General features: G+C 35.7%; 4 protein-coding genes across 8 annotated transcripts; 3 read left to right on the top strand and 1 right to left on the bottom strand.

Annotated features, from left to right (window-relative positions):
* The first annotated feature begins 5,662 nt into the window (after nt 1-5,662).
* LOC130749537 (protein LIGHT-DEPENDENT SHORT HYPOCOTYLS 7) lies at nt 5,663-8,189 on the top strand. Its single transcript, XM_057602912.1, has 2 exons — nt 5,663-6,376; nt 7,845-8,189. The coding sequence occupies exon 1, from the start codon at nt 5,803-5,805 to the stop codon at nt 6,340-6,342; it is 540 nt and encodes a 179-aa protein (XP_057458895.1). The 5' UTR covers nt 5,663-5,802; the 3' UTR covers nt 6,343-6,376; nt 7,845-8,189.
* Nucleotides 8,190-11,045: 2,856 nt separating this feature from the next.
* On the top strand, nt 11,046-14,186 carry LOC130748352 (uncharacterized). 3 transcript variants are annotated; one of them, XM_057601563.1, is made up of 7 exons: nt 11,046-11,171; nt 11,935-12,045; nt 12,256-12,369; nt 12,483-12,761; nt 12,880-12,993; nt 13,785-13,857; nt 13,938-14,186. In XM_057601563.1, exons 2-7 carry the CDS (start codon nt 11,983-11,985, stop codon nt 13,973-13,975), a joined length of 681 nt encoding a protein of 226 aa, XP_057457546.1. In that variant the 5' UTR covers nt 11,046-11,171; nt 11,935-11,982; the 3' UTR covers nt 13,976-14,186. The 3 variants fall into 3 exon arrangements, with proteins under 3 accessions (XP_057457546.1, XP_057457548.1, XP_057457549.1); XM_057601565.1 differs by lacking the exon at nt 12,256-12,369; XM_057601566.1 differs by lacking the exon at nt 12,256-12,369 and having other exon boundaries at nt 11,055-11,171; nt 12,438-12,761.
* A 3,650-nt stretch (nt 14,187-17,836) lies between these two features.
* LOC130742794 (UDP-glycosyltransferase 79B11-like) lies at nt 17,837-20,668 on the top strand. The gene is given in 5 exon segments (XM_057594891.1): nt 17,837-17,900; nt 17,903-18,076; nt 18,263-18,350; nt 20,160-20,304; nt 20,390-20,668. Coding segments are annotated over 5 exon segments (750 nt in total).
* A 3,161-nt stretch (nt 20,669-23,829) lies between these two features.
* Nucleotides 23,830-27,469, bottom strand: LOC130748723 (uncharacterized). 3 transcript variants are annotated; one of them, XM_057601968.1, is made up of 7 exons: nt 26,567-27,469; nt 25,960-26,100; nt 25,768-25,836; nt 25,382-25,522; nt 25,177-25,262; nt 24,408-24,917; nt 23,830-24,325 (listed from the first exon to the last, which is right to left on the bottom strand). In XM_057601968.1, the coding sequence occupies exons 1-5, from the start codon at nt 27,407-27,409 to the stop codon at nt 25,215-25,217; spliced, it is 1,242 nt and encodes a 413-aa protein (XP_057457951.1). In that variant the 5' UTR covers nt 27,410-27,469; the 3' UTR covers nt 23,830-24,325; nt 24,408-24,917; nt 25,177-25,214. The 3 variants fall into 3 exon arrangements, with proteins under 3 accessions (XP_057457951.1, XP_057457953.1, XP_057457952.1); XM_057601970.1 differs by having other exon boundaries at nt 25,382-25,516; XM_057601969.1 differs by lacking the exons at nt 23,830-24,325; nt 24,408-24,917 and having other exon boundaries at nt 25,166-25,262.
* Between the last annotated feature and the right edge of the window lie 424 nt (nt 27,470-27,893).

The raw sequence follows: 27,893 nt of genomic DNA, 5'->3' as shown, positions 1-27,893 counted from the left end.
ACCCTGAAAATTAGCAAGCTGCATTGCACGTGAACTACCAAATAGGTCAAAGAGCACTTATGACCGTTTGATTTGATAAATTTTTAATGAATGGTAATGATTAATTTAAGGCTTTTGATTGGAGGAAGTTATTAAAAATTGTAGAAGTGGTCCTCAGAAAATTTGTTGTAAATTGTAATCCACCCTTTGCAAGAAAAATTGCTGAAATGGTGCTGGGTTGCTTTCAGCAATTGACTACCATAACTCTTTTTATTAATTGTGATTTGTGAATTGTGATGATCAATGTATTTTCACATTAAATAAACAAGTATGCAAACGTACCTGAGAACGATTTTGGGAAGGACCGGGACTTCTATCTAGCATGTGTTTCATTCGTTGATGATGCCTTGATGGTAGCCATAAATTTTGAAATTTCTCATACTATAATGGCTACATTGATTACAATACCCATAACTCTTTACCTAGGCAGATTGAAGGCAGATTTTTCTCTCCCTGTCTCGGTTCTGAGTGGGGCAGGTGTGCAAGGTCGGTTTTAGGAAGATAGTGATGAAAACATGATACACAACCTCCTTTAGTTCTTAACTTCTTATAAACATGATACATAACCTCATTCCTCAAGTCATACCTATAGGTAGAAACCACATTTTAATTCAAAGGATTTACAAAATTATACGTCAATAATATTAAATACAGGAATATTAAGAATTAGGTCATATTTCATGTATACTTCAAAATAATTAATTATCACATTGGGGTAGGTTTACCGGTATGGATGGCCTAAATGGAACTTGATGGAACAAAATTTCTCAAGTTCAGGGTTCAAATCCATCTTCGCCCCTGCCTTTGGGGTAAGTTTGAGGTTGGACATTTGCACCTTCAAATCCATCTTCGCCCCTGCCTTTTTAAGTACGGGGTTAGGGTTAGATTCGATTTTTTTTTTCTAAAATCCGGTCAAAGTCGAAGTTAGGGTTGTAAATCAGAACCAAACATATCCGTTTAAAGTTGGGTTGTTTTGGTTTTCAATACTTTTCATAATCTTGTTGGTATATTATGTTTCTTATAATAAGTCAATTTTTGTGAGTTTTACTATAAGGCATTAGATTAATATTTTTTTTTTGAATTTAGCCTAATATTTAATATACAAGAAATACTGAGATTTTGAAAAGTTATTAATTTGAAAAGAGAAATTTATAAAATATTAAGCAGATAATTAAATTAGAAAGAGAAATTTAATGATTTTTAAGTTTTTTAAATACAAAAAATTTAGAAAAATTAATTTTTTTTTACAAATTTATCATTGGTAGCTAATTTTCTTAATCCTAGAAAAGTAGGTAAAAGTCACCTACAAAGGCATGGAGTAGTAAAATTTAAAAAAAAAATTCCACATATATATCATTTTCTTCTATGTATAAAATATTAATAGTTAGAGTTTCTTATTCATCAATAGTTTTTTACAATAATCAAATCAATTCTAAATATTGAACTAGTTTCGAGTTCAATAATTTAGTTGTATCATTGAGTTGAACACACTCATATGTGTTGTGGTGGTGAGTTTCATGGAAATCACAATATCTTGAATTATCGAGATTTTTTGTGTTTCATGATCAAATGAGGTCGAGATACGATGGACCAAAGCATCTAAAGCTCCCATGAAAGACATGGATGTGAGGAAAACGTATCTATGCTCTTTGGGATCAATTTCTCCTATAGACGACGCAAAATGTTCTTCCAAAAATCAAGTTATGGAGTCCTCTTATTTTCTTGCAGTGCTCTTAGACCTTACACACAGTGGTGATCGAGTTGGTCATCCATGATGGGGGATGTACCTACATAAGACACTCTGACGCTCAAGTTAGTTCAAAATCGATCAGAGAGAGAACTCAATGTCTGAGAAGAACATATATATTGAGCAAATGAGTAATGTTTATTTAATTAAACTATCAAACATATATTTATAGAGCCTGATATATGAACGGTAACAGAAACATTTAAGCCATCGTGTGAGATAATGACTAGGCTTGGGCAACCTCTAAGTCATTAATTGCGCCGGCTCTACTTTTGCTTGGCTAACTGTTGGACAAGATTGTCTCTCTTTGGTTGTCCTCGTCGGCCAACACGTTGCTCAGTTGACTATATGAACCCTCTAGGCCGGCCAAGACGATATTAGACCCTATTGATCGTTTGGGCCAGCGAGAACATTTATACCTGATGGAAGGATGGTGGTGGAGGTGATGCTGAAAATTGTGAATATTTCAATTTGGTAATGACTTGAGTGTGGCCTGAATAGAATAAAGAATTGCTGCTGCTTGAGTGTGTTGTTGATCGCTGATATTTCAATTTATGTCTCTTGTGAGTGGTGCGAAGGAACTAAGTATCAGTTGGTTTTATTCAAAAAGCTACTCAAGCGTATGACCTGAATAGAATAAAGAATTGCTCTGCTTGAGATCTTCAATATATATGTCAGAATGTCACTTTATGTTCTGAAGATACCCCTTCACTGTACTTGCCAGGGGATTAACAATTTCTGTTGTTTTTAAAGAGTGATGGTCAAATCTGTATGCAGTTTCTTCGGTGATATTAGCTCCTTTACCTGTTGTGTGGAACCCTCGTACAGGAAGCAGTTTCTTCAGCAATTGCAATTGCATTATTGTTTATGCAATTGCATTCTTGGTAATTGGACTTGTCTTTAGTGTGTAACTGCATTTTTAGGAACCGAATTGAAAAGTGCGTAGTTTCTTGACTTGGAGGAGGGTTTTCATGAGTTGCATTGCAAGGTCTATCTTCCTTGCATTAATACATACATAAAATGCTTTTTTACAAATATAATTAATTCATTTAATTGTGTAAACCATGAGTTGCATGAGTGGAATCACATTTTGGTTATAATTGAAGTATTGTACAGATTGAATTAGTTGTACATATAAATCAGGTGCTGACTACTAATTGGCTTACCCCTTACAAGAAGATCCAACAATCACGTTGATCGTTGAATTTTGGCTCATAAAAAAAGAGAGCATGTGCAGACACTTAACTAGCTATGACAATTGTTTAATCATCAACCTAACTATACTTGTAATGCTGACAGCAGAGCTAGCTATTGATACAATTACAAATTGACTTCGAATCCCATGTGGGCATAATAATAGAGATGGAGAGGGATCTTATCCCATACTTTACTTATTACAGAGATGAGAAATGAAACTTCAATTAGAAATAAATCAATTAAGAATAGAAACAAGGTAATCAAATACTTCGACAAAAGATGGATTAATTTCATATAGGTTATATAATTTGTAGGTTCATCAAAGTAAAGAAAATGTGTCATTCAACAAGGCCTTTCCTTATTCAAATTTTGTTGGCAACTTGTCGTTCAAGCATTCCTCAGGGATGCTAGGAGGCGAGGTGTGGAGCGTAAACTATTGAACCGAATGTTGACATAAAGACCGTTTTTTTTTTGTCATAGTGGAGATAAGACCTATAAAATGATTTTTGTAACCCTAAGTAGTTAGAGAAGGCCCATGAAGGATTTTAGGCCTTGGAGAGAAAAATTGTGCTTGAAGCCCAGGGACGGATTGACAAAAAAAAGCCCAGGGACGGTGGAAGAGAATGTACATGGGTTTCTAGCAAGAGAATTACTCATTGTATACTTCATCAATGAATGAATGAAGTACCAATCTTTGAACAAAAAAAAATATAGTATTGGGACAGATTGTGTAAGGTGTGATGCTTATCAAGCGATTACTTGAGGAAGAGATTTTACTCCTCAATGCAAATAGACACTCTAAAAAGCTCTTAACGATCGTTATTAAAGACTTTGTATCTAAAGGATGACTATTAACTAAGCTAAAACAAAATGGATAAAGAAATGCTTAAATCGGTAAAAGTAAATGATATAAAGCTTAATAAATAATAAAGTTTTAAAAGCGTAAATGACTGAAAGACCACAAATGAAACTTAAAGACTGAAAATTAAATGCATTAATTGAAATGTAAATTAAAATTTAAATGCCAAAATTTGTAGTTTGATTGATTGATGAGTTGTGTTGTGTGCAAATGACCCTTCCCGCCACTACTTGCGTTTCCCAGTATAATTACATTTCGTGGGGGTGTTGGAAGTTACTTCCTTTGAGCAGTCTAGAATCTTTGGTTAAGTCGAGCTTCTTACTTAGGCTGGTTCTTCAAACAATAATCGTTCTCCATATTTTCAAGGGACGAACCATCAGATGATTTTCTCCATGTGTGGACCTTCTAAAACATATGCAAAATATTTCGTTGTGGACCTAAGACTTGTGCACCTTCCTCCAATTTGTTCAAAGTTCAAACTTTTAGCTGATTCATGTCCTGCTTGATCGGCCACTCACTTCCTTCGGCTAAAGCCTCTCGCAGCTCGTCTATCACACTAGCAAATGAGACATTTTGACTATTTTTTAATTGTTACATATTTTTAGGTGTCAACAGTGTCTAACTTACTTTTCAGCACTAGTATTAAAAAAAAACTTGCTTATCACTGCATCAACCTATTATTGGTTTTTTTTGTCACTATGCGAATGAGTTTTAGATATTATGATTATACCAGAAACTAGGTGTTGAAATGTTGCACTACGTACGGGCCCTCAACCATACTTAACATATTTATATATAAATTTCTGCTTTAGATACTTTGAACAATTATGCAAGTAACGACCCTTTTTCAACTTGAAATCATTCTTCACATTTTTTCCTCCAACTATGAGTTGAAGAAACAGATCAGCTTTGTTCTTTTAAGAAAAACAGTAAATAAAAAGGATATTTTTTTCATCTATGCTTTAATTTTTTGCAATTAAATTTTGGCTCGATTTCCCTTTACAAGTTAAAAGGTACAAGGTAATTGTGATAAAAGAAGTTATGTGCTTCGTGACCATGTGAAAGAGATGTAACACCATACTCTCTTACCTTGTCAATGAGTAGTAGGATAGGTTACGGAAGCCACATTAAGTTTAACTTTTAATCCCAAAGTTTGCTATTGCGTGGCAAACAAGCCCTAAATGCTAGACGACCTAAACTGTTACTAAATGGTCATCAGATAATTAACCATAGTACTAATTACGCTAAGTTACCCAATAATGATAGCTTTGATTACGGAAGCACAATAGTAAAGGAATCAAATAATAAAATAAAAGGAAAATGTTCGGTACACACTCAATGAATGAAGACACGTAAAATGAGAACGGTAGAGAAAAAAAGAGTAACAATGTGATATTTGATGTAATGTGATAAAAAGTTAAAGGTAGATAAAAAATGTGATGTATATGAAGTGGGTGTACCATTTAGCATATGCGTATTATAAGTTATAACTCAATTATCATAAATGATACCGAGACATATAAATAGTGTAGACATCTAACACATATCCAATTTTTTCTTTCTATATGTACTTCTTTTCTATCATACATCACATACATTATTATTACTCTCTTTTCTTTCTTTTTTTCACTCATTAAGTGTCTATTAGATGTTTGTACTGTATTGTGTCTACAGATCATTTTCCTTGGATAGTAAAGTATGGTTAATGCTAATAGTACCATTAAAGCAAGAAATAATGTAGGGAAGGAAGAAAAAGAAGGCTAAAGCACTCTCCTATTGGTCCCATACCTTGTCTCCTCACTAGACCTTTGATGTGATATCTCCAAATTTTTATTTTATCATTTTCTTCCACTCATTCCATTGTCTTCTTCCCCCTCCTCGCCTCAAAAGAAAAGACCTCCCCTTTCTTGCTTCAGAAAAAGAGATAATACCAAATGAATTACCATCACTAGCAACAGACATGTCCAACAAAGGAAAAGACATAGCTGAAGGATCCTCGCCTGCTTCAGATCATCATCATCATCAACAACAGCAACAGCAGCCTCTGAGCAGGTATGAATCTCAGAAGAGAAGGGACTGGAACACCTTTGGACAATACTTGAGGAACCAAAGGCCTCCAGTGGCACTTTCACAGTGCAATTCCAACCAAGTGCTTGAATTTCTGAGGTACTTGGATCAATTTGGAAAGACCAAAGTGCATGTTCAAGGGTGTTTGTTTTTTGGTCAAGCTGAACCGCCTGGTCCTTGTACTTGTCCTCTAAGACAAGCTTGGGGGAGCCTTGATGCTCTCATTGGGAGGCTTAGAGCTGCTTATGAAGAAAATGGAGGCTTGCCTGAGGCCAATCCTTTTGCTAGCGGCACCATAAGGCTCTATCTACGCGAGGTTCGGGACTCTCAGGCTAAGGCTAGAGGGATCCCTTATAAGAAGAAAAAGAAGAAGAGGAATGTCATGAAGGCTATGACTGAGGGTGTTTCAAGTTCAAGCTTGCCTATGCAGTAGAGAAATTTTATATGGCTTGCTCTTCAGGATGATGGTAATTAATTAAATTTTCTTGCTTATTGGTTTTCTGTTGTTTTCAGAAGTTGACATGAAAAGGAACCATTAGCATCATGATAAGCATCATTACATGAGACATATGATTGAACAATTAACAAGATCATTTATGGAGAGTAACATCTTTAGTTGATTATTAGCAGATTGAATTTTCTAAACCATCATTTATGGACAATGAGAGGTTTGTTCTCATTATCTATCTTTAATTCAATAAACAAGTTTCTGTTGTTCAAAGAAAGGTACAAGGTCATTTTTATTCACCTATCTTGTTTCAGTCATAGTAAACCCTAATCCATGGGTATCTAAACCCTAATTTGCATTATAACAGTGCTTACTTTACCTTTGTTTGTTTTGTTTTGACATTAATTGAATGAGATCATAGTAGGGTCCTGTATTTGTCCTTCTCACATGCAAGATGACGATTATGGTCGCTAAATTTTGTAACTATTTCTATTGTGCTTATATAATATTCATGTAAATTTGCTTTTCCAGACAAATCTTACCTCTTTCAGATTCGCACTATCTTCCAGAAATTAAAATGGACAACACAAGTGTTAATATCATATATAAGAATTTCAAATCAGAAATGTTAATATGTTACGAAAGAAATGTTAATGTGGTAAAATTAACTATGTTATTTGATGAAAATCACAGACTACACCATTTCTCGTGTTTCATATACTAATTTTCAGTATTTTCCATTTGACATTAATTGATGTATATATAGATTTTCTTGTTAACTATATTTTAAAATTTTATAGGAAATTAAAAAGGGGATTCAAAGGGAATTCAAAATCTAAGGTTGATAGAAACTTAGATGCTGTTTGGTTTGGAAAGTTACTTGTCTTCACGGCAGATGTCATGCTTTATACACTACATCAGTATACCAGAATCTTGAATCTCTAGTTTTCATAAAGCTTTGTCTTATTCTACCAAATTTTGTTTCTTTTCATCATATTCCTATTGCCCATTTATGTATAAGTCTTTTTCTTTGGTGCATCTACATGTATATCTGACCTCCGTACATTAAATACACTGTAGTACTCTTTCCCACTCTATATCAAACACTGTACAAAGGCATAATGATGACATACTATATCTTCAGTTCTTGCATTTTTACGAGTCTTTTTTTCTTCTGTAACAAACTGACAGTTAGTGAAACAAGCTTTGGATGTTTCTTCCTATAAAGGGTCATTTGGCAACTACAACCACATTGTGGATTTATATTGGAAATATTTAAGCATGTTTGATCAAAACTCGTTAGAGAATCACATTGAAGCTAAAATGATGGTGAACAAAAGTAATTTTTTTTAGCTTTTGCTTCTGTCTACCATGATTTTAACTTCAGCGTGATTTTCAAACCAGTTTACAAACATGTATTTAGTTAATATCTCACCATTATGATGTCTAATGCATATTATTTTGGGTTTTGTTTGGAATGATTTCAGGTCCCTAAATAATGTCAAAGTCCTGAAATTGTTACAAGGCCTTGTATAACTAGCAGCACTCCTGGAATTGGTTATAATTGACTCTAGATAAATCCTTTGGGTCAACTTAATTATAACTAAGCATTACCCTGTGGTTATGTTTCACGAAGTGTATTTTGTTTATTTGAATGAGAACTTAGACTGAAGTTGAGGAAGAAATAATGGTAAGTCCTACTGTATTCACCCTTATGAATTTGCATCCATGCATTATCAAGCATATCATGGTGAAAATAACTTTGAATTTCCTTTCAAGTGTGTATGATTATATTCATGATACCATTTATTTTCACGGAAGTTTTTATGCCACTGGAATTCTTGAGTATAATTATACATTTTGTTTGTGTGCATGTAGAATGTACTCATAGTGGTAAACAATTGCTTTATCAACAAAGTAATCCTCATGTTCATATGATGCATGTATCTATATAACATAAACATAATACATTGAGTATTATTGTTGTGTAATTACAACATAACACATGGGTTGGAAAAGAAAAATTTAAACATTTTAAATTTAAAAAATATTGAGAAATTGGATACCTGAGCTTTTTATTTTATTGGAAAATAGTATAAACAATGCACAAAGTATATGTAACCAAAAGTTTTATGGTGGATCATATTAAAAACTGATTCACTGTTGCGCCATATTTTTATAACTAGCATTTAGTACAATTATTTACAATATTTATTGCGTGCTAAAATTTATCTAGATGGAAACTCTTTTAACTTGTGGCGGATTTTACTTTTCTTAGTTCATAATATACAAATTCATATGTTGAATGTAAAAATGTTTTGAAAAAGAAAGTGAAAATGTATGTACTTATTCCATTTATTAGGAATAATTAGTTAGAAATGGCCCAAATATTGTTAGGAAAAGAAAATCAAGTTAGTTGTTCCTTAACTTTGCCAACACTATACCCCCACAAATTTGCTAGATGATGTCCCACGTAGGGGCAATATAGTGGTAGTCAATTAACTTAAAATTCATCGGATTCCTCATCTGTCTCTTCAATTTGAAACCAATATCTTTGACCCGATTTCCATTTAACTTCCATTATTAATTCAAAGATCTAGATCCTTCTTTCAATTATTAGGACTGATTGAGACTAATTATTGCCATTCAAATATTTTGGGTAGGAGGTTATGATCATTTGATCCGAAGCTTTCAGTTGATCTATAGCTTACAAGTTTAGTCTCACCTAATATCTATTAGGCATTTTTTTACAAATAATTTTGCTTTGTCCTGATCAGATGGGTTTAATGCAATTTGGACCAATGTGGTTCATTTAAAAGATCAGATGATTTGTCCTAATCATTAAGTTTTAATAAAAAGTTATATAGCTATTCTTGGATTTTCGTGAGTGAATGTGAAAGCTCATTTTTCCAATCCAACACGTGTTTCAAATTGAGTGAATTAATGTATATTGAAAATCGTGATTTTAATGAAACATAAGGTGCGTTGTATTCTCATGGCTGTCTCCATGGTGAGAAAGTAGTGTTGAATCTAAATTTCCTAATCAGAATGGTTATACATCAATTCTGTTCATGGAATAGAAATTCAGAAATTTACACCCTGATGAGGAAAGCTTCAATCCAAATAACACAGAGGTTAATGAGGAATTAAGATATTATATATATATATATATATATATGAATTATGAAAGATTTGTCTTCAACTACAGTTTGGGTGCATAATTTGTGGAAATTAGCTAGGGCTATACGAGCCTACGAGATATAAACCCAACAATAAACAAATGTATGAATGTATCTAGTGCAAGCTAAGACCTATAAAACATAGGTTGTAATTATATTAATTAAAGTAGCTACTTTAGAATGATAGTGACATGAAAATTAATTCGGCTTTGTCCAGGTGAATACGAACACAGTTTGTAAATTGTAGAATTGGAATGTGTAATAAGGTTTTAATTTACTTTGAGATTTGTAATAAAAATTATGAATCAAACTCGTTAGTTACAAGAGAATTTGGCACGATAAATTTGTGCACAGCTCGGAGATGAATAGCTCTGATTCGATTTTATGAGTTTAAGTCAGGTTAGTCAAAATTGATTTTCGTGGTGTCGTGCGTGAAATGGTTCGTGTCGGCTAGTATCACTCACAAGTCACAAGTGATATAGTAAGGTACTGATTTTTGCACATTGTAATTTTAATAAGTACAGCTTTATTTCTCATTAACAACCATCTTTCCTATTAATATAAGGGTAAACAAGGAAAAATAATAATAAATATTATAAAGTGACTAATATTTTGGGTTACAAAACTAAAAAAAGTAACTAATTATAATATGAGGCAGATGGAGTGGAATGCTAGATGTAGTGAAAACTCAAGCTCATTGTGGTGATTAGTTAATTCGCCCAAAGGCTCAAATAGACATGGGATGGGGGCTCTCTATGGGTTCTTGAGAATGCTTACATATCTATGTTTGGCACGCCTAGTTGATAAGTTATCTGAAAGCTTAAAAACTTATAAGTTAGAAAAAAGCTTAAAAGCTACTTAATTGAAAAAAAATGTGTTTGGTAAAATTAATTAGTTGTTGAACAAGCTATAATTGTAAAAATGACAAAGGGCATACTTGTATAATTCTTGTGAATGGTACAAAGCGCGCTACCCGACGACTTTCAACCCCTGATTACTTCTGAATGGTATACCTTGAATGGCTACCCTAAATCCTTCTGAGGATGGCCAACCAGTCAGAGCACCCGAACTATATCCCGTGGCTTGGACAGGTCGAATCGTCTTAGAATTCTTCATGGAAAATGTGGGGGATTTTCGACATGATCCAACTCTCAAAGCGTGACATCCCTTGTATGATGATACCCACCCTATTGGGCGTGCCAAGAGCAAGAACATTAGCTCACAAAACGTTATTGTCAAACTATTTTTCGTGTTTTATACCACGAAGTAAATAGATTCGATCAATCATGTTTCAGATTTTAGTTCACGGAAGAGTAAGCTACTATCAATTTTCCGAGTTTTAAGAACCCGGGTTTTTTTGTGTAAGACAGGTACCCTTCTTCAAAGACAATAATGTTCGAGTCGGAAAAATCAACTCTCTTTTATAATGAAACCGTTAAAATTGCTTGACCGGTTTGGTCTGACCTGGTTTTTATATACCAATACCAATTGAAAAAAAAGAATGGTACAAAGCGCGCCGTTTTGTTCTGTTGAGTAGTCAGAACCGTTACCCTAGTTCAGACACGTACTGCTCTCACTCTCTCTCTGTCGATCATTCTCCAATCGCTGTTACCATTTTCATCTTCCCCGTTTCTGGTAAATTATTTTGGTCCACTACTACAACTCTTCTTGCCATGTTCACTATTTTTTTCTGATCAATGTTAACTGTTAATAGAGTAATAGTGTTTCTCAGTTCTCTTTCGTGGTGTTTGTTTGGTTTTGAATGTGCTCTGTATTTGTAAATTTCGCATGAATTGCTGGCTGGTAGTGAAACGTTGTGTACATGCTGTGGTTCAATACTGCTGTCTCTGAAAGCTTCAACATTGAAGCTATAAAACTTAATTGGTAGGTGAGTCTGTGTATTCTCCAAGCTTCATTCCGCTCAAACGGGCTTGTGAAGGGTGTTAGAAATAATAATATAAAATCATTCATGTGACCCTTACCCAACAGCTAGGCTAATTGGTTCGTGATAGGCTTAGGTCCAAAATGGCAATATGAGTTCGGCATGATCATTATTTAATGATGATACTGAGTAATTGGAAATAAAAGAATCAATCAGATGAGCTCCCATCCATGACCTGTTTCATTATTTATGAAGCTGATTTGGATTGATTCAAATTCATAAAGTTCAAATGGATGGTTTTTCCATAGAGTATAGACAAGTAGCAGGTACACAGATTATCAACATTTGCTATCGATGTGCTAGCTATCCATAGGAGAAAATCCTTATCTTGTATTTGAGGATATAAATGAAATGTTTGTTTTAGCTATGGTGTACCTAGAGTCTGATTTCTATTTATGAACATAAATTTTATTTAGTTTGGATGAATGATGGTTGTCAATTGGGTGATAATTGCAGCTGAAGGGTTAAATACAAGGAGTTTTCATTGCCAAAACCTTCAATATTATGGAGACTGAAGCTGACTTAAAAGATAGCTCCCTCATCCTGATTAGGCAAGGAGCTGAAGCTGTAAGTATAAACCACTCCCTGGATTTGTAGAAGCAATTAGCACCTACCCTTATAATTAAAAACTATATTGTCTGGTTTTATAAGTGCAATTTTTCCTGGACCTTTGGAAGCAATTGATTTCTACCAGTGCGACAAGCTCCAAACATAAGTTTATAGATTGGACCTGCAATATATGCAAATTCATCTAGCTTTTTTATGTTCTTTTTTCAGAGGGTTTTTGAGTCTTCTTTTGTGGGAAGAAGGTCTGTTATCAAGGAACGTTTCTCAAAGAAATACAGACATCCAATTTTAGATTCTAAATTAACAATCAAGCGCTTGAATGCGGTCAGATTTAGATAAAATTGTTTTTTTTTAATAATTCTAATGAAGTTCTATATATTTATGTGTCCCAGTCCATGTCTTGAATACTTTGTTCCACCAATTGGTTGTTGGAGCAGGAGGCTAGGTGCATGACCAAAGCAAGGCGACTTGGGGTTCGTACTCCTGTGCTTTATGCTGTGGATCCTGTGCTGCACACATTAACATTTGAATATGTTGAGGGGCCTTCAGTCAAAGATGTCTTTCTTGAATTTGGATCTCTTGGTGTCAATAAAGAACGGTTAGGCAACATTGCGTCCCAAATTGGCGATGCAATTGGAAAGTTGCATGATGGAGGCCTTGTTCATGGTGATTTAACGACATCAAACATGTTGCTGAAGAATGATGCCAATCAGTTGGTGAGTTTATTCATATCTTCGTAGGTCCCGAATGTACATTCTATTACACTTACTCAGGTTATGCAATATGAGAAATATAACCAACTTGAATTACAGAAGTCAAGTTTACTTTGTCTAGGTTCTTATTGACTTTGGTTTGAGCTTCACTTCAACTCTACCAGAAGATAAAGCTGTTGATTTGTATGTCCTGGAAAGAGCTATTCTTTCAATGCATTCTTCATGTGGGAATGTGGTAAGCCAACACCTCATTTTCCCCTTAGTCTTAACTGTTATTCTGTAAATTTTAAGGAGATGAAAACATGACTATAATTGTATGTATTGAGAATTTTAATTGGAATGCATTCCATATAGTCAGGGGTAAAACCTAGTGGACTAGTAAGAGACTTCTTAGTTGAAAGCTCGCTTAAATAGTGCGGAGTCAGGCTGTCCTTCTTCGAGAAACCTCAATATGTTGTGGCGAGCGATGAGCCTAGCAAGTGTTTCCTCCATGGGGCGAGTAATGCTTTTATTTCGTGAGCAACTCGATCCATGGGAAAGCTATGTACTATTTTGCGGCATATGTGGGCACTTTGACCGCGCTTGTATAAGGCCCAAGTCTTAGGTGGATAAGCTTTAGGGTTTTTACCTTTCCTACTATAAAAGGAAATGGATCATTGTAATTAAGGCATGTTCACTTCATATGCAAAAAGGGTGGGTAGGTTTAAGACTCTCATTCCGGTAGTGATTTAGCTTGGTCTCCTTCTTCACTTACTCAACGTGAACACCTAACATGTAATACCATGGGATATGTATGAGCAAACCCAATTATGTTATATTGGGTGAGCTCCTTATCTCACAAATGAACATATCATTGACTAACAGTTACCAAATGAACTTACTTGCCTTTTTGGTCTAAAGAGGCTCAGACTTAGCAAGCACCAAAGGTTTATTATGCTACGCTATGGCTTCTGCATGGACACACTTAAGTTATGAACAAGTTATTAATTGACTGGCATGTTTTAATGTTATAATTTGTCTGGACAGATGGATCAGGTACTTGCAGCATACCACAAGTCATCAAAGCAGTGGTCATCCACATTGAACAAGCTGGCGCAAGGTGCTGCCTTCCTCTTGTTTAAATTAAGACATTTTCTTTAAGAACTAGTACTTACTCCCTTGCATTTTTGTAACTTGTAGTGCGACAAAGAGGACGAAAGAGCACCATGGTTGGGTGATTCTTTCTCCAGTTTCATTTCCTTATCAGGGATGACAATCGGTGAATGGAGCGATGTAATTCTATTTTTAACTTCTCCCTGTGTTTGCATCATGTATCATGCATATCTATTACAGTTTTGAACTTATAATTGACATCTATTATGACTTTTATAATGTGGAACTATTTGAAACTTGAGTGTGGTTGTTATTACTGAATTGGTTGAATCAGCACTAATCATTATGATATGAAATAGAATAGTGTCTTGAGCTATGAAGCACCGCTACCCTAAAAAGGCCAAAGTAAAATTTTGTCACATTGAATTCAGCGAAAATTCCAACACATTTAGTTTCGAATACATTTAGTCTCGACCAAAGAAGTCTCAAATAAATCAAATTAGTACATGAGCCCGTCCTTTAAAATGCACATATAAGTTGAAACAGTGATATATAAATACTTTAAAAAATACAACAATGTTTGTAGTTTTCGTACTAACATTTTCTTCATCATTTATTGCAAGATATTTCAAACCTTTCATTGCTTGTAACTCTTGAAAGAACAACTAACAATTGGTCATGTGAGAAGCTTTGGAAGATAAAAACCAATATGGTTAAGTGATTATCCTAATTCTTGTTTATTGTCATTGCAAAACATAATGACAGCTGAAATTGCCTCCTTTCAAATTGTATTTTCTCGTTTTTTTTTTGTGAAATGTTCATTCATTAAAACGAGAAAGCCCAAGAGAGCAGCACATGCATCAATTCCACAAGGCCCAACAAAAATACAACAATGAGAAAGGGGCCCGCTTGTTTTGAATAAAAGGATGCCTAAATAGGTCAAACCATCACAAAGAGGAAAAGAAAACCTAATTTGGCAAAGGCATTCCCATCTTCATGCAGCGCCTCTTGAACCAGAGTTGCCGACTAGAGAGGAAGTGCAAGATGAACTCTGAAATCAGGATTGAGGCCGCTTCCAGTAGCCTAGTTCCGATGGGTGGTGGCCTGGGCTTTGTCTCTTTGAAGCTCTCGATCAAGATCACAGCTGGCGGGTTAGATGTCCAGATTGGAGTGAGCATGCGACGCTGTGCCAACTGAGCCAACGTGTGGGCACTTCTATTTCCTTCTTTTCCAGTCCAGGTGAAAGTACAACTCATGTTTCTAGTAATTGACCATATGTCTTGCACAATCACATAGATCACCGTTAAGATCTTCTCCTTTCTGCAGGCTTTGATGAGATCTAGGCAATTCGATTCAAAGATGGTCTTTTCGATCCCCAAATTCCGAGCAAGGTTGACTCCATTTCGCAGGGCGATGGCTTCAAATCGATGAGTGTAGTAGTACCACTTGTCACTCTCTTTCTCTCTTCACGCTCTTACCGCCTCTGTGCTCCTCCGCCGTCGTAGCAGCACCTTGCGAGTTCAGTTTCCTCGACGAAAACAAGCTTTACAATTACACCATCTCTTCTCCCATTCGCAACTTCCCTCACGAAGTCCTCGGTGAAGACAGGTTCGTTCACCTCGATTCCCCTCTTTTCGTTTCACATTCTTTGCATTATTCGTTGTTTTTTGTGAAATTTGATCATTGTTTTCATCATTCCTTGATTGAAATTTTGTTGATTAATATTATTATAAGGGGAAAGTGTGTGTTTGAGGTTTTGGAACTTAATTGTTTGGAAGATTTTGGCAGTTAGTGTCTGGATTCTCTTTCATTGGTCATCATATCACAAAATTGAAAAGGGGATATACTTTCTGTGTTTGTAGATTATTTCTGTGTTTGTAGATTTTTTGCCTTTGGGTTCAGGTTGGCTCCATCATGTCACACTTATTTCTTTGATTTCTGACTTATATTTATTAGTTGCATATGGTCATTTATGTTCCCATCATTCATGAACAATGGCAAAAAATCTATTTTTTTATGCTTTCTGACTTTGTAAGCAGAATCTTGCTTCATTTTGGTCCTTCAATGGAGGCCACATACACCATCATTTATTTAACTAATCCATTTCCATGGCACTAAATCCAACCAAAAGGGCACAAAAGAAAAACAAAAAAATCCCTAGTTTTTGTCTCGATTAAAGATAGAGATAATGCACCGTGCAACCACACTCAAAGGAGCAAATGCCTCGGAGACATGAGTTATGCCAACAAACTCCAATCCATGATCGGGAACATCGATTTAGTCTCGAGAAGAAAATTAGAAGAGAAAGGTAAAGCTAGGCGACCACTATAGCCTCCACCGCTCGCCTGACCTTCCAAGAAGGAAAGATCTAGAATTTTGCATTATTTACTTAGGTCCTTCTTCCACCTCCCTGCTTCCACCACAAACAGAACATCCCTAACCCTTCCTCCACCTCCTCTCCACCACCCTTCCCACCTAAACCTCATAGCCTCGCCTCTGCCACAACCACCACCACCAGATCTGCCTCACTGTTTCATGTTAGGGTTTCACTGTTTCAAATTTGATTCATATGGCAATAGTAGTGCAACTCGTTGCTGATGGGTTGTGGTTGTCGTGGAAAGCGAGTTAGTGGGGTTTTGGTCACAATTTTGAATTGATGGTGGCTTGGTAGAGTCGAGGTTTTAGGAAGAGGACGAGTTATGGTTAGGTTTTAGTGAATGGTGGAGTTTGAAAATGATGATGAAGAAAAAAATTCCATAATTTGTCTGGTAAGTGAGCATGTGAGTTGGAATAATAAGTTTCCTTCTGTGAATGATATTTGTATGTAATCCATTGGTATGACTTCAAGGCAAGGAAGCACTACTTTTGAAGAAGGATACCCAGCTGGTAGTTGGCCCAACTCCTCCAACGTCATGAGTATGCCCCTAGGAACATTTTTAGCAGGCTTGAACTTTATAGCAATGTTGGTTGCACACATTACATTGTAGAAAATGGTTTTGATACCAAACTTGTTTGCTATTTGAGGTACCCAATGTGCATGATCAAAGAACAAAAAGTTAGGTTTGATTCTGCTCAATGCTAGCTCCACTTGGTTAAAGGTCTTGTCCATTGCAATTTGAAGAGATTGTTGATACCAATGGAAATCTTCTAAGGCTGTTTCGTTGCCAAGATGAAGACTATCAACGTGTGGAGTGATGAGGGTGTGGAAGGTGATGAGGTGTGAGTAAAAATCCATATGTTGCAGTTCAAGCAGTGTTTTTTATGGCAGGAAAATAGAGACTTTGTGACCTCTTTTGGCAAACTCGTTTGAGAGATGGAGGAATGGGGTCATGTGACCGATGGCAAAGCATGGAAGCATGGCTATGTGAAGCTTGGAGGTGTTTGATGTAGCCATTTTGTTTGGCACCATTGCTTTTATCTGAATACAAGATCACAAGGTTGGTTTTTACGGAAGAAAATTCATTCACCGTGCCTCCAATTTCTACCTTAACCTTAGATTTTGCAATAAATAAAAGAAAAGTGAGAAATATTATATAATATATATAGTATAATATAATATAATATAAAAAATTAAATACGAAAAATAAAATTGGACCATCTCTTAACGGTTCACAACTTTCAAAATTTGAAATATTGTTCTCAAATATTTAAAATGTGATTGATTAATTGAGTAAAGTATTCATATATATTTTTTGTTTTTAAATGCTTTACTCAATTAAAAAAATCACATTTTAAATAATTGAGAACAATATTTCAAAGTTTGAAAGTGAACGGCCACAATATGGTTCAATTTTTTTTATTGTATTTAAAATTTTTATGTTATATTATATTATACTATATTATATTATATTTCTCACATTTTCTTTTTTATTGCTAAATCTCTCTAAGGTTAAGGTAAATTGCAGGCATGGTGAACAAATTTTCTTCTATAAAAACCAACCTTGTGATCTTGTATTCAAAAAAAAAAGCAATTGATGTCAAACAAAATGGCTACATCAAACACATCCAAGCTTCACATATCCATGCTTCCATGGTTTGCCACCGGTCACATGACCCATTCCTCCATTTCTCAAACGAGTTTGCCAAAAGAGGTCGCAAAGTCTCTTTTTTCCTACCCCAAAAAGCACAACTTGAACTGCAACACATAAATTTTTATCCACACCTCATCACCTTCAATACCCTCACCATTCCATTTGTTGATGATTTTCCTCTTGGCACCGAGAGAGGCTGAGAGATTCCCATTGGTATCCACAATCTCCTTCAAATTGCAATGGACAAGACCTCTGACCAAGTGGAGCTAGCATTGAGCAAAACCAAACCTGACTTTTTGTTCTTTGATCATGCACATTGGGTACCTCAAATAACAAACAAGTTTGATATCAAAACCATTTTCTACCATGTAATGTGTGCAGCCAACATTGCTATAAAGTTCGTGTCTGCTAAGAATGTTCATAGGGACAGACTCATGACTTTGGAGGAGTTGGGCCAACTACCAACTGGGTACCCTTCTTCAAAAGTAGTGCTTCTTGGACTTGAAGCTATGCCAATGGATTACATACAAATATTATTCGAAGAAGGTAACTAGTTATTTCAACTCAAATGCCCACTTATCATCTCGAGCGTATCCATAATTTTGTCTTTGGGGGGCCAAAATAAAATAAGGATTTAATTTAGGCAGCTTCTTTGGAAACCACTTAAAATAAAGGGGTTCCATAACTTTTTCTTTGATTTGCCTTGATTTCTTTTGTAACAAAATTTTCAAATTTGTAACTCAATCATTCATAGTCTAAAGAATAAACTAAAAGGTACTAAACGCTATTATTTTTAAGGGTACTGGAGCAATGTCCTTTAACTTATATGTAGTGTAAAGAGTTTTACACATGCATCTACCTGAGTTTATCCATTTTTAATTTTAAATATTTAAATTCAAATTTAATTCTGATATGACAAATTGATGAATTCTAATTAGATTGTAAAACATATGTGTACAATTAGTGCAGAATAATTAAATTCAATAAAATAATATAAAAATTTATAAAATCTTTGGAGGAACTAGACCAGAAATTAAAAAAAAAGAGTAAAATACACTCACCCCCCTCAAGGTTTGCAAAAATGACACTCCACCCCATTCTTTTTTAAAATCTACACTCCACCCTATTTTTTATAAAGGCAAAATTTAGTGATGAAAACAAATTCGTCACTAATAAAAAATAATTACTAATTAGTTAAAATTTAAATAAATTTAATGCATATACACTATCATACATTAATTTATGAAAATAATTTTACTAAATTAAATTTAAAAAATCCATCAACTCTGTCTGTTGAGTCCACGTCTCATCTATCTCCAAATCATATTTCTCACCACAAACGCTCACCACCAAGCCTTTGCTCCCTTTAACACGGTGGCCACCGTCCCAGAATGTGAAACCCCATGGCACCACCATGCCTCAAAGTTTTGTTGCGACCTGAACCCCAGAACGTGAATCGCACATCCCCAAAGCCACTTGTTCAACTACTTCTTGTGAACTTCACCCCTTTAAGTTGTGAGTGAACGCTCTGCTGGTTTAAGATGTTGTTGGATTTTGTTAAAAACGGTGCTCCACCGCACCGTTGAGGGTTCTAATAACCTCTGATCCACTTCATATTTCTTAATTTTGTTTCTCAATTTTCTTCACCCATTTGTGTTGCTTTTAGGGTCTACAATCCAATTTTGAAAATTAGAGGTATAAAGAGATTATTTTAATTCAAATTGAATTATTACCAAATATGAAAACACAAGCATGTTTCACTGTGTTTGAGATATGGTTTGTCAACCGGTCAGGTGTGCTATTGCAAAAATTTGCATTGTGAATTTGCGGAAGAAGAACATGATTGAGAGAGTGAGGGGGACTGTAATGTTTACATTTTTAAATTTATTATATTATAATGAAAATATTTTTTGAAATTATTGATTAACAATTTAAATAATAACTAATTATTAATGAAGAATATTTTTCGTCACTAAATTTGCCTCTATATAAAATGGGGTGGGGTGTAGATTTTAGATAAGAATGGGGTGGAGTGTAATTCTAATAAACCTTGAGGGGGGTGAGTGTACTTTACTAAAAAAAAAACTATATTTAAGTATATATAGTCGAATAAGAAGTTAAAATCACATTGTCGAACACCCTTTAGATAGGCCTCTACCTACCATGTGCTTGATCACTTGGTAATAGAGCTTTAATACCATGTTATGCACTAGTTATCTCAAAAGCTTAAGTTTTAGTACAGGTAACATGACCGCTTCACAATGGCCTTGAAACGAAGTGATGTCATAGCCATCAAAACCACTAGGGAGATCAAGGAAGGTTGCTTCTGTGACTACATTGCTGCACAGTATCAGAAGTCGGTGCTTTTGACCGGGCCCGTGTTGCCTGAGGAGGATTATAAGGGAGAGCTAGAAGAACATTGGGCTACGTGGCTCGATGGGTTTAAGCATGGGTCCGTCGTGTCCTAGATTTGAACTTTCAGGATTTTCATTCTTTGTCGCCTTGAAGACCCTATTAGGTTGTGCATCTGTGGATGAGGCATTACCAGAGGGTTTTGAGGAGAGGGTGAAGGGAAGAGGAGTTGTTGCTAGGGATTGGGTTCAACAATCATTGATTTTGAAGCACCCATCAGTCGGGTGCTTTGTGAGTCACTGCAGATTCGGTTTTATGTGGGAGTCTTTGATGAGTGATAAACAAATAATGCTGGTTCCTTTCCTCGCGGACCAAGCATTGAATGCCAAGCTACTTGTTGAGGAGCTGGAAGTAGCAATTTCTGTGGAAAAATGAGAAAATTGGAGGGATTTAATCACAAAAGAAAGCTTCTGTAAAGCTATTAAGTTTCTGATGGATGAAGGAAGTGATTTGGTTGCTAGACTAAAGAGCAACCAACGCTAATGAATGGCTACATTTGTAACACCCTCTAAACCCCGCATAATAATATATCATAAATCAGAGTAAAATGCATAACACAGAGGGTGTCACACTTATTCTCCAGAAACATAAATCAAAACACCTGTTATGCTCATAATAAATATATAAATTTTCCAACTTTAATGTCGCAACATCATATGCATAGCACAGCGGATTTATTTCAACTCCAAAATTTAACATAAAGAGAGTTCATAGGTAACTCTTAACATCAAGGTACAAAACTAAACGTTTCCCGGTGTTACATAACAGAGCATGACTCCCCTAACTAAACCGTAAATGAAAGACTAGCTCCTCCAACTAACCCTTGCGAGAAGCTCTATTATCTTCGGTACCTGAGCGATGTCGCATAGAACATCATTCCAACAGAAGGGTGAGAACTCATATCATATGGATAAGCATAATAATAAATAATGTAAAAGCTTATCTATGCTCCACATAAATTACTCACATTCACTAACAAATAATAAATTATGTAATTTTAACATAATTAATCAAGTTCACAGTTATGACAAATACTCCATATATCACAGCTCAATTTAGAACATACATAATAGTCTCTAATTACCATCACATCAAATCTCTCCAAAAATATCACCATAACACATATGACTCAAGTGAGACCCGTGCAAATGCCTTTGGTACCAAAGTTGTTATCCTTAGCGGTATCACCGCGTCCACTCCAGACAGATAACCACCAATAAAGCCCTCGCTCTAGGCTTCAAAACCACTCCAGTTTTGGGACAAGTCACTAGCCTCCACGAGAACCAGCAAACATTGCCTCTTGACAACTATGCAGTGTATTGTGCAAAACTCAACTAACATATGCATATTCAGACCATCTCCAAGTCCTAATTATTTTAGCATATTCATCACCAGTTGCACAAAACACATATTACATGTTATCAATTATACAACTTGCAATTATAACAACTTAGCATCTCAAGCATAACATCAATTCAGAAACAACATCATATAATGGTTATTAAAAATAGATGTAAATTAAATATAATTCATATATAACAGGTTCTGCAACTATTTCCTAAAGACTGGATTTCTCTCTAAATTTTCCCAAAAACTCGCGACATGCTCATGCTCGCCATCTCGCGACATCTCACTGTACAACTCGCCATGTCGCGACATCTCACGACATCTCCCTATGCAACTCGCCATGTCGCTGAATAACTCGCCATGTCGCGACATCTCACGACATCTCCCTACTCGCCATGTCGCGACATCTCATGACATCTCCCTACGCAACTCGCCATGTCGCGACATCTTGCGACATCTTCCTGCGCAACTCGCCATGTGCGCGCACCACACATCTAATGAACTACTAAATAGATGTAAATTATCAAATATACTCAGAAAAATCTAATATTTTTATCATGGTTCCGTATACACGTTTTGTAAACCTCTATAAATTTTCAAGTCACAATTCAAAGTACAAAAATCAGGAAAAATCGTACACTAACCGCAGTTCGTAAGAAACTGGACAGCTTAACCTATACTCACTAAAATACACATAACTCGAGTTACAGACGTCGGAATGACGTGAAACCAGTGGCAAAAGTTTCGTAACAGAAAAACCTACAACTTTTATGAAGACTACTTCTTCAAATTATGCCACTAACATAGCACGAAAAAGGGTACAAGAGAACGTAAATTTCTGCGCATCATGCAAGCCTATCATCTACCCCCAAAATCATCTAAAAACCAAACCCTAACTATTTCAATTTGGGAATTTTTGCAACCTAGGGTTCCTAAATCATGCTTTCTATCATTATCCACTATCATACCAATCCATAAAACATGAATTCAAACCCTTACCTCTTGTAGATCAGTTCTAAGTTTTCTCCTCTTTTCTCCTCTCCTTCTCTGCTTTCACGTGTTTCTTGTTCTGCTTCTCTTCTAATCCTTATTTTTTTTCTTTTCTTTCTTTCTATTTCACTCCTAACCCTTAAATAGCCATACAATGGGCCCCACTCTCAATTACTCACACTAAACCCTAAAACCTTATTTATCTATATCACATAATCACTTAATTATCTAACAAAATCACTTAATTACCATATACCATAATACTAATTAAAATAAAATAATAAATAACCTAATAACAGAAAATGAGGTGTTACAACATTGATAGATTTATCCAGGATCTTCAACAGCTTCTAAAGCGAGAGATATAATGTTTAACTTTAAGATGAATTATTACTTTTTGTTATGGTGTTAGTTATGTTGTTTTTTATAATAAAGGGGACAAAGCCCCACCATGTTAGTTATGTGTTTTGTAAGCTTTTGTTAATTAGAATTTACTCAACTGGTGTTCTAGTATTGATCTTGAGCACTTTGCATCGTTATGATTCTATCATCTCTCACACACACTTTGCATCCCTAACATTGGAGAAATTTCGCCTCAAACAAAATCCCTACAAAATCCCTTATTTTCTAATGTCTGATTTAGTGAAATTTTAGATCTGGCTCTCACCGCTTTGCTTTCCTAGGTGATCTTCTTTCGGGGATGAACGATCTTTGGTAATAAGATTTCCAACCAAACTGGTTTTGGAACAACATTTCAATCACTAGAGTGACAATCTACTCTTCATCAAAGTAATGTTGGAGGAAGATAAGCAACAAGTGAAGAAGTTGTGTGTGAAAATGGACAAAAGCATGATGCTGGGAAAAATTGAATCTTGCATATTCAGATATATGAGGGATGAAGATGCAGTGGTATGAAGATGATGAGCAAGCACGTGCGACTCACATGGGTGCACCATCTGAGGTTCATTAGGATTTCACATCATTTAAAAATAGTCACGTATGACAAAAACTTTAGAAAATGGACGGAAAACTGAAGGGAGACCAAAATTGTTGATGAAGTGTAACGTTTGGGACCAAGAATGCTATTTTCAAAGTTTAATAATTGATCTTTCAAGTTTCAGGAAAATGCTTAATGTTTTTATAAGCAGGGAAATCGTCTACAAGAAGCTAAGGGCGTCGTCTGTGAGCATAACAAGACATCGCCTGTAAATTTTGTTAAGACATCAATTACTTAGGGAAATACATTGTCTACCTAGGCCCAGTATCAGACCTCGTATGATCAATAAATGATGTTGACATAATATCTATACGCTCTCTTTCTCAATATTTTTACAAAGATATTTTTCCTTCATTTTCTTTTCTTCCCCCTCTCACTTGTACTGGATATATGTGTGTCTACGTACATATGCATGTATATCAGTGGCAAAGATGACACTTGCGCATATCGGCATACGAAACATAATTTTGAAAGCAGCATGAACAAATGCATACTACATTAACTAGAGAACAACTACTAGCAAGCTAGTTGCAGCATCATCTCCGGGCAAATGCAAGGAGAACTTATCCGAAGCGGGAACCAGGATCTCTATTACTATAGTGAACCAAATTAACCTCCCTAAGAACTCACTTTGCTTGATTTTCCTCAAGAAAATTCGAATTATCTATATCACTATCGGCAGGTTTTTCAGGGTCACCCTGTGAAAACAAACTCAAACCAGTCAGCATATATTGAAAGCTAACATAGAGCATAGAGATAATATCAAGCACAATATCTCACCTTTGAACCTGTCAAGGAAGAACCAAGGAACTCAGCCCTTAATACTATAGCCGGTAATCGATTAATGTCCCAACCCAAAACTTTGCAGATGACATGTGAATAAGGCTTATGAGTTTTCTTCCTTTTTGTCTTTTTTATAGTCATGGAATGCCGAAGCAGTGCGATGCAATCCTTAAACCACTTCCACATCTTCTTCCTTATACCCCCACAAACCAAACAATAAAAATCTCCTTCCCTATTGTTGTTCTCATAATATTTCCTCAAGTCACTATCTTCTGTAAACAATCTTAGAAAAAACTTGAACTCCTCACACTAACTCATCTTCATCCTCATGAACATTGTCATCATCATCACAGTCAGAACCATCATTACCAGCTAAGTATTCTTGGCAAGCTTCTAATGCTAATGCCTTGCGCTATATTTGCAAAACTTCCACACTTGCTTGTTCTTCAGCTGAAGGAGAACAAATCTGAGATGATGGCTTAGTGTTAAAGGATGGCCATCCTGAAGCTGTTGAAGAGGAAATCGCAATGGGGATTTTGCAAAACCATTCAGCACAATTGTAGAAGAAGATAATGTATTCTTAAAATTAATCGGTTGAAAGCATCAAAGCAGCATATTTTCATAAAATAACAATCACTATTATGCTACGCATGAAACACACACACTGGAGTAGTTCAAAATGGAAAAAGTAAATGTGCTGTGCATATCCCTATCTCTCACATAATCTGAGAAAGACAATAAATTTTCCCCTCATCTATTGCTTTACCTTCTGCATTTTTCAATCCAATATCCAACATTTTTACATCAAAGGTTCTCAGCTGTATTATGGGGATCACCTTCCTTTGAAGAACACTGCGCAAACAACAATTTTGAACCCATTTATATCACTAATTGCCAACAGATTCTTCTTCCAGTTCTTTTGTTCTTTTTTTTCCTTTGAAAAGGTGAAACTGATATTATAAACAGTTAACCTCACTAGTACTCTGATCAACTCCGCAAGCATGCTCCTCATCTGGTTCATCACCATGTCCAAAAGATACAACTTTATCATCTGATTTATGGATACTATCTTTATCATGATCATCAATTTTCTCCTCAGGCTCACCCTGCATCTTGTAACAATTTGGCACTTCAGTTATTTGTTTCTATATACTAGTTTATTGATGAATTTTAAACTTAGCTACCAGAGGAAGTGAAGATATCAGGTCTTGCACGGATTGCCATATTAGAAACATATTTCAAATCAAATGAAAAAAATCAAAGCGCAACTCTTTGCCTAAATAACAATTTATGTCACAATGACTGCCAGATAAAAATATCCACACAGGAGAGTTTGAGAAAGATAGTAAATTCTCACCTCATTTTTACCACCACCTCCCCCATTTTCCAATTCAATATCCAACATGTCACTTTCCTTGGAAGAACACTGCAAGTAAGACATCAAAAAGAGTTTACAACCAAGTCAAAATATTCAAACCTTATAACAAGGTGTGTTCTTCTAGCTTTCCTTATTTTTTCCTTGAAATGGAAAAACTCATGAACAACTAACCCCACTAATATTATGGTCACACCCTTGTGCATGCTCCTCATCTGGTTCATCCCCATGCTCCAAAGGCACGACTTCATCATCTGACTTGTCGGAACCACCTTGCCTGTCATCATCAGCAGCCACATTCTCCTTAGGCTCACTCTGAAAAGTTTCAAACACCACATGAAACCAGTTCATCTATTACAGACAGTAAATATACACAATGTGATCCAAAATGCTGCTAATATCACTTTGATCCTCAATAGTTTCTGTTTCAAATTGCCAACTTATAAACAAGTTTATCCCTTTAGTCTTTAGAAATTAATTGTACAAACTGTAATTAACAACTTTATTCCATTACCTCCAATTAAACTAAAAAATCTTGATTACATTACCAATTGTAGAAAAAACAAATCGCCCATAACCATAAATAAACACACTCCAATTGAGCACAAAATCATGATTATATTACCAATTGTCTGAAAAAACAAATCATCTATAAATAAACACATACTCCAATTGAGCTCAGAATCTTGATTACATTACCAATTGTATATAAAAAAAACAAATCATTATTCATTCATAAATAAACAGACTCCAATTGAACTAAAAATCCTGATTACACTACCTCTGCTTGGGCAGAGCATCCAAGAGGTTCCCCCTTCATCACAATAGTTGGAAGCCTATCAATATCCCAACCCAAAACCTTGCACACAGCCTGCCCAAAAGCCCTGTGAGCCCGTCTCCTCACCCCACGCAAAACCGACATCGAGTGCTGAACAAGACCAACACAATCCTTAAACTTCTTCCCAGAATTCTTCTTCCCAACAGCACCACAAACCAAGCAGGAAAAATCCCCATTTTCAAAATACTTCTGGTAATACCTCCTCAGCTCATCATCCTCCATGAAAACCCCCACAAACAACTCTTCCAACTCACCATCATCATCATCATCTTCTTCTTCTTCTTCATCGTCATCTTCAGAAGCACACAGAAACTCCCTGAAAACTTTGCACGCCTTGTGCTGCGCTTGCAACGCTGCAAGCCTCTCCTTCTCTTCAGGCGAAACCGCAGGAGGAGGGTCGGAATGTGGCTTCGACGAACCCCAGCCCGTGGTTGGTTTCGGGTCGGGTGAAGCGGGACACGGCCACTCCGGACCCGGGTCGGGTATTTTAGCACGGTTCTTCTTCTTTTTCTTTTTCTTGTTCTTGCTTTTCTTGAACGCGGTGGTGTGAGCGGGTGCAGGTGGGTAAACTGTGCGCGGCGGCGGCGGTTGTTGATGACGGGGAAGGCGCCACGGTGGTGGGTCGAAATGGGGATCGAGGAGGGGTTGAGGGAAGAAGGGTCGGTGTGAAGAAGAAGAAGAAGGGAATGTTGGAAATGGAATAGGGTTTTGTGGCGGTCCTTGGTGCCAGAGAGAGTGGAGGTAGATCACTTCATTTCTCAGCCTCTCTTCATCGTAGGGATCCATGTTCTGTCTTGGTTTGCAAGTTCACTTCTGGTCTTCCTTCACATTCCAAACTTATGTACTTTTTTTTCTTTTAGAGAAATAGAAATGCTTTTTATATTGAGGTTTTTTTTTTAAATAATACAAAAAAAAATTTGTTAAATTGGGGTGAGTTGAAAAATATTTGTTAAAGTGTTGGTTTGTGACATATGTGAGCTGACATGGATGAGTGAGTTGAAATAAGTCTAAATCATAATTTGTTCGCATACTTCCAAATTTTAACTTATTCGAACAAGCTAAAGTTTTAACTTGTTATAATAAGATAAAAGAGTTTTAGAATCTTTGCTTGCTTTCTTGAAAAAACCAATGGGACAACAAACAAGCTAACTAATTAAAGATCGGTTAATATCAAATAACATCAATACATGAGTTTAAGGATAAATATCTTCACCACTAAATCAATTGTTGCTGCAGTCACCGTAGGATAGCTCAAGTGGTAGGAGCTAGG

The sequence above is a fragment of the Lotus japonicus genome, chromosome 3 (assembly GCF_012489685.1).
Source record: "Lotus japonicus ecotype B-129 chromosome 3, LjGifu_v1.2".
In the NCBI taxonomy this organism is placed as follows: domain Eukaryota; kingdom Viridiplantae; phylum Streptophyta; class Magnoliopsida; order Fabales; family Fabaceae; genus Lotus; species Lotus japonicus.
This window is presented reverse-complemented; position numbering and strand designations above follow the sequence as displayed.